We start from the raw sequence: 11,121 nt of genomic DNA on the forward strand, positions 1-11,121 counted from the left end.
AACATGGATGAACGTTTAATTCTGACGTGAGACTGTGAGAGATAGTTGGAATTGCTACATCCCTAATAATATCAGAAAAATGCTCAACTATTACAATCTCAATCTATCCACCGATGTCACCAACTCAACAAGCTTCTAAATCACACATGCGTAGTAGTAAGTTAATTCTCTGATCCTTTGATTGGATGGACAACAAGTTAGTTCATACTGCAAAAGCTTCGTCCTCTGGAAGTCGCCATAATTACCATGTAGGTCTATGGATGGGGCTGAGGAGCTTCCTAGGTTTTGTATTGAAGTCAATGTAACCAGAGGAGGGATGGTGGCACATGTTGACTCCAAAGCTTCCCACAGTTGTGTCAAGTTTGCTGGATGTCCTTTGGGTGCTGGACCATTCTTGATACACACAGGAAACTGTTGAGCGTGAAAAACCCAGCAGCGTTGCCGTTCTTGACACAAACCAGTGCATCTGGCACCTACTACCATACCTTGTTCAAAGGCAGTTAAATATTTTGTCTTGCTCATTCTCCCTCTGAATCGCACAGATACACAATCGATGTCTCAATTGTCTCAAGCCTTAAAATTCCTTCTTTAACCTGTCCCCTTCCCTTTCATCTACACTGATTGAAGTGGATTTAACAAGTGACATCAATAAGGGATCATCGCTTTCACCTGGTCAGTCTGTCACGGAAAGAGCAGGTGTCCTTAATGTTTTGTGGGGCTCAGTGTATGTTTCACCACATTGGAAGGTGTTACAGTGGCATTACTAGTTTGCTAGAAGGTCTCTTGCCTTAACAGCTGAGCGTAACTGACAAACAACACTCCTATAGCTCGAGCCTACTGCTCTCCCCAGCCAGTCCGCCCCTCTATAGGCGGTTACAAATTACTCCGGGAACCTCTGGGATGCAGAGTGCATGCCTAATCTTGTACTCCTCTTCTTTCTCCTCTTCTCCCTTTCCCCTCCTTCGCCCCTTACCTTCCTCATCTTACCCTCCTTATCCTTCCTTTCCTTATCTGTTAGTCCTCTTTTTCCTGTTTTTGATCATCCTCTTTCTTCCACCTCCTTCACTTCCTCGGCTCACTATAATTCACTTCTCTTCTGTCCTCCTCCGCCTCATTCACTTCTCCATCTCCCCTCCTCCGCGATTCTACTCTCGTTCCTAACCCTCCTCTCTTCTCCTTTTGCTGCTCTCTCTCCCTGCAGGGTATCCTGGGGCTGAGTCTGTACCAGTGGAAGGTGATGACCTATGAGGACTACACCTACCCCCCCTGGTCCATGGTGATGGGCTGGCTGATGGTGGTGTGTTCTGTCATCTGGATCCCAATCATGTTTGTCATCAAAATGCACTTGGCCCCGGGCAGCTTCAAGGAGGTATGTATGGGACACAATACCACACACGTGCACACATGTACTGTAAGCCTGTTTGTATGTCCCATAAATACACTTCAGATATATGCAGATCTGCTCCTTTTCCTATATTTTTGTGGATAGTCACTTATTTAAATGTCCTGGGATAAGAAATGTTTTTTGGACTGTAAATAATTATGTGTTTTTAGCAGATGTAAGCAACATTTACATTTTGTCTGTAGCATACAGAAGTTCGTTTTTTGGTATTTAACCTCTAATTCCTCCCAAACCCGGATCCGGGAGCACCCCCATCAGTAAAAAAGCTGACTAGCATAGCCTAGCATAGCGTCACAGGTAAATACTAGCATCTAAATATCATTAAATCACAAGTCCAAGACAACAGATGAAAGATACACATCTTGTGAATCCAGCCATCATTTCTGATTTTTAAAATGTTTTACAGGGAAGTCACAATATGTAAATCTATTAGCTAACCACGTTAGCAAAAGACACCACTTTTTTTACTCCACCAGTTTTTTACTCCATCAGTAGCTATCACAAATTCGACCAAATAAAGATATAAATAGCCACTAACCAAGAAACAACTTCATCAGATGACAGTCTGATAACATATTTATTGTATAGCATATGTTTTGTTAGAAAAATGTGCATATTTCAGGTATAAATCATAGTTTACCATTGCAGCCACCATCACAACTCTCACCAAAGCGACTAGAATAACTACAGAGAGCAACGTGTATTACATAATTACTCATCATAAAACATTTCTTAAAAATACACAGCGTACAGCAATTGAAAGACACAGATCTTGTGAATCCAGACAATATTTCAGATTTTCTAAGTGTTTTACAGCGAAAACACAATATAGCGTTATATTAGCTTACCACAATAGCAAACATCACAACAGCATTGATTCAAGCCAAACATAGCGATAACGTATAAACCACCAAAAGATATTAGTTTTTTCACTAACCTTCTCAGAATTCATCAGATGACAGTCCTATAACATCATATTACACAATGCATATAGAGTTTGTTCGAAAATGTGCATAATTAGCGGCACAAATCGTGGTTATACAATGTGATTAGTGGCCAAAACTTCAAGCAATCTGTCCGGCGCCATCTTGGAGAGGCACCTATTCTAATCGAAAACTATTCATAAACTTTACTAAAAAATACAAGTTGGACAGCAAATGAAAGATAAATTAGTTCTTAATGCAATCGCTGTGTTAGATTTTTAAAATTAACGTTACTGCGCAATACAGCGTGCGCTAAAGCGAGACCGCACCATAATTCATGGCAGAATTATTATTTGACATTTGTCAACATAAGTACGAATTAACAGCATAAAGACTGCTTACTATTAGCTGAGCTTCCATCAGAATCTTGGGCAAGGTGTCCTTTCTCCAGAACAATCATCTTTGGTTTGAAAGATGTCCTCTTGTCCTGTCGAAATAGCCGCTAACGTTAGCCACCCACTGGAGAGGTGTCCAACTCGTGAAAGCACATCACAAAGAAATCCAGGAAAATCGCAATAAACTGCTATAAACTGCTATAAGTCGGTTTAAATTAACTACCTTATGATGTCTTTAACACCTATAACGAATAAAAACATGACCGGAGATATAGAACTACTAAAACGAAAGCGTTTGCAGGACGCCATTGTGATGTCTTCTTGCGCCAGATGCCCAGTTGAAAAGAATGGTACATCCGTTCCATGATCATTTATAGTGGCCCAGATTGCGCAATCCACTCCATTCAAATTCTCCCCGCTTACTGACATCTAGAGGAAGGCATATGCAGTGCATGTAGCCCAATGGCTTACATGGGGACTTATAAACTGGCCTCAGAACAGGGACCTCGATTTCTGAAATCTCACTCCCTGACAGGAAATGTGCTGCAGAATGAGTTCTGTTTCACTCAGAGAAATAATTCAAACGGTTTTAGAAACTAGAGAGTGTTTTCTATCCAATAGTAATAATAACATGTATATTGTACGAGCAAGAATTGAGTACGAGGCAGTTTAATTTGGGAACGAAATTATTACATAGTGCAAATAGCACCCCCTATTGCCAAGAGGTACATGTCCCAGTTTGATATTGCCTGTTCGGTTGACAACTCTGAGGTTCGTATCTTTGGGGTTCTACTGTAGTATAATAATATTTCTTTGCACATCTCATACAGGTTACATAAACAAACAGTCCACACAATCCCTCTGCAATCGTGACTATGAACTCACTATGGCCTTCCTGTCTCCCTATGGGCCCTTGTCAAAAGTAGTGCACTAAATAGGGGATAGGGTGGCATTTGGCAGGCACACAGAAGTGTTTGATGTCAGAGATCCATTTTCTAACGTGCAGTAAAGTGAAATATCAGCCCTGGTCCTCTGATACTGGTGGCGGGTCGACACAAGAAACACAGACACTTAGCAGTCCCATGCTGTGCTTGTTGAAGTTCCCTACATCACACAATCAAAGTGTTTCAGCTGTATGTGCGTGCATGTGTATGCAACTGTACTCACATACAGTAAGTTTGAGCAAAATGTCCTTAATCAGAGCCTTAAGAGATTTACAGTATCTGGCAAATGATTATAAAGCACATATACTGTATGTTCAATCAATATTTTCTATAAAGGTTTGATGCGTTTTTTAACCTCTCTTGGGTACGTGAGATGTTAGCGTCCCACCTCTTCAACAGCCAGTGAAACTGCTGGGCGCCAAATTCAAATACAGAAATACTCATTATAAAAATTCAGAAAACAAAACATATTTTACATAGGTTTAAAGATGAACTTCTTGTGAATCCAACCACGGTGTTAGATTAACCTCTCTGGGATAGATGGGACGCTTGCGTCCCAACAGCCATGTCAAAATGTAGAGCGCCAAATTCAAAAAAATTATATAAAATTAAACTTGATTAAATCACACATATAAGATATCAAATTAAAGCTACACTCGTTGTGAATCCAGCCAACATGTCAGATTTCAAAAAGGCTTTTCGGCGAAAGCATAAGATGCTATTATCTGATGATAGCCCAATGTAAACAAGAGAGTGTAGCCTATTTCAACCATGCTAGCGCTACTCAAAACGCTAATATAAAATATAAAACATGCATTACCTTTGACGAGATTCTTTTGTTGGCACTCCAATATGTCCCATAAACATCACAAATGGTCCTTTTTGTTCGATTAATTCCATCCATATATATCCAAATTGTCCATTTATTTGGCGCCGTTGTACCAGGAAAAACAGCGTTCAATTTGAACAAAATCACGACACAATATCTAAAAAAAATTACCTCTAAACTTTGCCAAAACATTTCAAAGTACTTTTGTAATACAGCTTAAGGTATTTGTAAACGTTAATAATCGATCAAATTGAAGACAGGTCAATCTGTTTTCAATACAGGATATCAACAAACTCACGGAACATTTCACGTCTTGCCCAAATCTCAAACATAAACAAACGACGTCCCTCCACTTCCGGGTCAATATCTTGTTCACCTCACTAAGAAAAAACCTTAACCATTTTCCATACAATGGCGACATCCAGTGGAAGCAGTAGAAACTGCGCATTTACTGATTAGAATTCTGGTTTGCCCAAAACAATCCATTGAACATAGAGGAACTTAACAATAAAAAAGTTAGTCCTCAGGGTTTTGACTGCTATATAAGTTCTGTTATACTTACAGATATGATTCAAACAGTTTTAGAAACTTCAGAGTGTTTTCTATCCAAATCTACTAATTAGATGCATATCTTATATTCTGGGGATGAGTAGCACGAAGTTGAAATTGCGCACGCTATTTTTACCTAAGTGAAAATTCTGCACCCTATCATCAAGAAGTTAAAAAAATGCTTGACGGTGAAAGCATACCTTACGATTATTTGAGAACATAGCCCACTAGACAAATCATTACAAACAGTAACCAGCCAAGTAGAACAGTTACACAAGTCAGAAATAGAGATAAAATGAATCCCTTACCTTTGATGATCTTCATATGGTTGCACTCAGCAGACATTCATTTACTCAATAAATGTTCCTTTTGTTCGATAAAGTCTCTTTATATCCAAAAACCTCCGTTTTGTTCACGCGTTTTCTTCAGTAATCCACAGGTTCAAACGCAGTCAAAACAGGAAGACAAAAAAATCTAAATTGTATCCGTAAAGTTCATAGAAACATGTCAAACGATGTTTATATTCAATCCTCAGGTTGTTTTTAGCCTAAATAATCTATAATATTTCAACCGGACAATAACGTCGTCAATTTAAAAGGTAAACAAGAAACGCACTCTCTCGGTGTCACGCATGAAAAAGCTCTGTGACACTTTAGGGTCCACTCATTCAGACTGCTCTTACTTCCTCATCTTTCAGGATACAAGCCTGCAATTTGAGTCCTAAGTCAATGGATACTGTAATGGCATTGAATAGAAAACTACAAAACCATAAAAATAAAAAAACTTCCTGAATGGATTTTTCTCAGGTTTTCGCCTGCCAAATCAGTTCTGTTATACTCACAGACAGTATTTTAACAGTTTTGGAAACTTTAGAGTGTTTTCTATCCAAATCTACCCGTTATATGCATATCGTATCTTCTGGGCCCGAGAAGCAGGCAGTTTAATTTGGGCATGCATTTCATCCAAAATTCCGAATGCTGCCCCCTACCCTAGAGAATTTAAGTGAATTTCAAAGTTAGACATTTCAGTGTTACGAACAACTGCCATTCCCAACATTTTCATATCTCTCAGGAGGGTCCTACTGTAATTTATTCTACCCAACCCTACCCTTGACCTTCTGCAACTTGATTGATACTATTATGTAATATTTTAAAACAAGTGTGTGACCCCTCCACAGCGTCTGAGGCTGGTGTGCTCCCCTCAGCCCGACTGGGGTCCCTTCCTGGCAAAGCATAGAGGGGAGCGCTACAAGAACATGATGGACCCCCATGGATCCAACTCCCTGGGCCTCAAACTGCCCCCCAAAGATTTCCAGCTGGGCACCTACCAGTAGCAGCCTCCACTACTACCACCACCACCACTTCAGCAGGATCACCGGGGAAGAGAGAGGGCAGCAGCCTACCACTGCCCTCTCCTCCACTTATTCCTTCTTTTTTTCCTGTTCTCCACTTCACTTCATCTCTCCTCTCCTTCCTCTCTCCATTCAATGTGGGTGCGAGAAAAGCAAGCCAACACATCCTCCACTTTTTTCCCCCCAGGTCTACTGTCCACCTCTCCTGCTCCCTTCTTATTTCTTCTCCACTCTATAGCAAAGTGGGGCTGCCCTCCTCTCCCAACATTGCTTTCTCTGGCAGGCACCCATATTATACCCTTCCCTTTCTCTCCCTAACCCCTGACTTGAGAATGGTCTGTCCTCTGCCTCCTGCCCATGCACAGCCATTACTCCAGAACCGTTTCTTTCTGAGGGGATCTCTATTCCAAAAGAAAAAATGTGTACTGTGTCACAATGTTGCAACGGCAATATTCGACTGCACATGACAAAAAAAAATATAATCAAATTGTATGTGTCACATGCTTCATAGACAAACAGTGAAATGCTTACTTACGGGTCCTTTTCCAACAATGCAGAATTTAAGATAAAGATAAAAACAATGTAATAGGAATAGCGACAAGGAATAAATGCACAGGGATTAACGTATAACAGTAACGAGTAATAGTATTATGGCTATGTAAAGGGAGTTCCAGTACCGAGACGATGGGTACGAGGTAATTGAGGTAGCTTTGTATATATAGGTAGGGGTAAAGTGACTGTGGCGTCAGTATGCATGTGTGTGTGTGTTATGTGTGTGTGTGTGCATATGTAGTGTGTGTGTGTCTGTGTGTGTTGGGGTGCCAGTGTAAGTGTGTGTGCAAAGTCAGTGCAAGAGTCAGTGCAAGAGAGTTAGTGCAACAAAGGATCAATGCAGATAGTCCGGGTAGCCAGTTCATTTAGATATTTAGCAGTCTTGTTCATCAGTCTTATGGCTTGGGGGGGTAGAAGCTGTTCAGGGTCTTGTTGATTCCAGACGGTAACAGTGCACTGTTACTGCTTTCCGTGTGGAAGCAGAGAGAACAGTCTATGGCTTGTGTCTATGGCTGTGACAATTTTTGTATCCTTCCACTGACAACGCCTGGTGTAGTGGTCCTGGATGGAAGAGAGCTCGGCCCCAGTTATGTACTGGGCAATATTCACCGCCCTCTGTAGCGCCTTGCGGTCGGGCGCCTTGCAGTTGCCGTGCCAAGCGGTGATGCAGCCAGTCGAGGTGCAGCTGTTGAACTTTTTGAGGATCCGAGGGCCCGTGCCAAATCTTTTCAGCCCCCTGATGGGGAAGAGGCATTGTCGTGCCCTCTTCACAACTGTGTGGGTGTATGTGAACCATGTTAATTCCAAAAGTGATGTGTACACAGAGGAACTTGGAGCTCTCGACATCTCCACTACATCTGGACTACTCCCTATGGAGGTGTGTGTGTGTGTGCATGCGTGTGTGTGTGTGTGATTGTTTTATTCTTCTATCTTTGTGTATAGTGATAATGGAAACTCCTCCACAAACAAAAAGGCACAAAAAAATGTAATTGACAGACTGAGAAACATTGGTATTCATCAGACTCTGACCTATGGCACATTATGATATATATTATTTTTTAGCTTTTATAAAATAGGCATTACAAGTAAATTGAACTGCCTAGGAATTATGCAGTATGTACTGACATTATGGTTCATTTTCATAGATGATATTTGTTACTGTCAAACTATATATATATAGTTTGACAGTAACAAATATCATATATAACACATATATATATATATATATATGGCCCAACACTCTTGGCCCAACACTCAACACTCTTGGCCCAACACATACTATATATATATATAGTACCAGTCAAAAGTTTGGACACACCTACTTATTCAAGGGTTTTTCTTTATTTTTAAATTGGGTCAAAATCTGTAGAATTGCAGCAAACTTACTTTAAAACGGCAACATTTTCGCTACGCCCCATTGCAAAATCTGTGGAATTGCAGGAAATGAACTATAAAACAAATGAAAGTTATCCCCATCATCAACATGGGGGCCCCTAAAATGTTTTGCCCGTCAGGTGGGGGTCCCCCAACAAAAATTCAGCATAGGGCCCCCCTAAAGACTAGGGACGGTTCTGTTGCGCGTGAGAAAAATAACAGTACCAATAATGTGTTTGTTTGACAGTCACTCACTTGAAGGCAAGAATGACTAAACAAGCAAGTCAGTTTTTTAAATTATTATTTATATCTCAGTGTGCATCCTTGTGTGCATCACGACTATGTACACTCCTGTATACACATGATCCATTATCTTCCAATGACAGAGTGCGAGAGAAAGAAAGAGAGAAAGAGAAAAAAATTGCGATGTGATAGATTGTAACGTTTGCGCTGGGCCAACAACTAACAATTCATGTAGGGGCGTCAGATAGCCTAGCGGTTAAGAGTGTTGGGCCAGTAACCGAAAGGTCGCTGCTTCGAATCCCTGGTCTAGGTAAAACATCTGCCGATGTGCCCTTAAGCAAGGCACTTACCCCGAATTGCTCCTGTAAGTCGCTCTGGATAAAAGCGTCTGCTAAATGGCTAAAGTGTCAAATGTAAATGTTGGTGCTGCTTGGAATAGCTCTGTCCTTGTGTAGCCAATTTGATGCTTTCGTTGAGGAAATGGGGATTAGCTTTCTGTTTTCAACAGGATTGAACAGGAAATGAAATGTTAGAAAGCTAGCTTGTGCTGTTTGTGTTCCCGTGCTTCCGTGTCCATGTATGCTCTCTCCCTTCTGCTTCCTCCTCTCCCCCCTTCTCCCCCTCTCCCACTTGCATGTCTCCTTTAGCGTGCTTTTATGTTCCTCAAAGCACTGACAAACCAGGGTTATAGTTTACCCCGGTATTTTCCTTCACAAAGAACAATGCAAAATAATAAACTTTCCATTGCTATACCTGTGGGTCAACTTTGGGCAGTAGGTAACCAAAGAAGGAGAACAACTTTTTTATCAGAACATAGGGTTCTGAAAAAATACACAAAAAAAAAATACAAAAAACTTGCTATTTGCGTTTAGGAGATTGAGATACTGCCATTCATATCCCACCTAGTGATCCTTAATGTTTTCCAATATGTTACAAAACATCTTCAGGTAACCATTGACCTTATAGGTGTCCTCTAATAGTAAAATATTGTATGTAACTCAAGAAGTATTGTCTGTCTCATATGGTACCGGTATATCCCTATTGTTATGTATGTCGTGTCTTTTTGGCACTTTATTGTGGACCTATGAATGCATAGGTTAAATGTCTAATTACTTGGGTAATGTCATTTATTTATGTGTGTTCTAATGTGAGGTACTGCTGCCTATGGATATAGATATGTGCCTCCAACAGCCCATGCCATCCTTTGGTTTGAAAATAGAGAATAGATATATATAATATAAAGATATGTTCTGAATTCTGTGACAGATAGAAAAAGATATTTAGCATATGCAAATATATGCGAAATTAATTATTTATTTTGAAAATCATCAATCATTGAGGCCCTACCTCACATTTTGTATTTATGTATAGAAATGCAATTGGAGTACAGTATCTTTGCCAATAATAATAATATATCGCTATTATATCATGAAATGTATAACCTATAAATCTATAAATGTCATTGTTTTCAACTTGAAGTATTGTGTGGCTTTTTTGGGGGAGAAATGACATTCACCAGTATCCAAAAATCATTATGTTTAATTGCTCATTCACTTTTATAACTGCCAACATCTGTTGTTTAAAATCCACAGACAAGAACAGCCATTCATTTAAATTTGTATTTCAAGTGAAACTATCAATGAAGCTGCCATGCAGATTTCAGTAATGGAACTCTAGCTACCTGCGTTCACCTGCTGAATGTACTGCTGGCCACATGGTGGCGCTATAAACAGTGGACACGTTTGTATCTCTTTCTCTGTCCTTCTTCCTCTCCACAGCTATCGCTCCAACTTTTACACTTCAAAATTCAAAATATCTCATTTGAGCGTGACTGTGCCAAGGCATGATGGCATGTATATCTAAAGAAAAATAAATACATGATCAAAGGTGAGGAAATTAGGGGCTCTCTTCAATCCGCATCACTGAAGTTAAGCTGTACAGCGTGCTTTATAATTGAAGGGCAATGTTTCCACTTTAGTGGAGACTGCATTCACCGTAAACCCTGCATGTCGGTTCAATCGGAAATTACCTTTCAATTTCTATTGCAGAATCTAACGCTTCAGCTTCAGTCAGTAGCAAAAAAGTGACTTGTTTTGAAAAGCACGGAAGCAGAAATGCTGCAGATGTTTATTGAGCTATTTTTTATCCTCAATGCCACTGTCAAGGAATCAGCCAAGCTTAAGGAGTTGCTTTGTATTCAAAAGCAAAGAAACCATCTGTGGTGACGTTACTGATTTCAATACTATATTCTCCAAATTGCAGAGAATATGGATCACTGAAATCCTCATGTCTTCTTAATGGGGGTAATCTGGGATTCAACGACAACAAAGCAGCACCCCGCCACTTTCTTTGGCTGAGAGATCGGGCTGGAGAAATATAACCTCTCAAATATACAGATGTAGTTTCAAGCAATGGCGTAAAACAAGCAGCTATTTTTGGGGTTCTGTTGGGGTAAGACAGTTGGGCCTAGATTAGGGGCTCTATTCAATCTGTAAAGCTGAAGCGTTACAGATTTCATAATAGAAAATGAGAATGTAATTTCAGGTTGAAATACGCAGC

General features: G+C 40.2%; 1 protein-coding gene across 2 annotated transcripts in view; it reads left to right on the forward strand.

Annotated features, from left to right (window-relative positions):
* The window catches only part of LOC129834290 (sodium- and chloride-dependent glycine transporter 2-like), a 56,998-nt gene extending 46,964 nt beyond the window's left edge, over positions 1-10,034 (forward strand). For both annotated transcript variants that reach the window (XM_055899148.1, XM_055899147.1), the window contains 2 exons: positions 1,202-1,369; positions 6,220-10,034. In XM_055899148.1, coding sequence (XP_055755123.1) covers positions 1,202-1,369; positions 6,220-6,375 — 324 coding nt within the window. In that variant the 3' untranslated portion in view covers positions 6,376-10,034. The remainder of the gene's footprint in view (positions 1-1,201; positions 1,370-6,219) is intronic.
* Positions 10,035-11,121: the final 1,087 nt, after the last annotated feature.

The sequence above is a fragment of the Salvelinus fontinalis genome, chromosome 35 (assembly GCF_029448725.1).
Source record: "Salvelinus fontinalis isolate EN_2023a chromosome 35, ASM2944872v1, whole genome shotgun sequence".
Classification (NCBI taxonomy): domain Eukaryota; kingdom Metazoa; phylum Chordata; class Actinopteri; order Salmoniformes; family Salmonidae; genus Salvelinus; species Salvelinus fontinalis.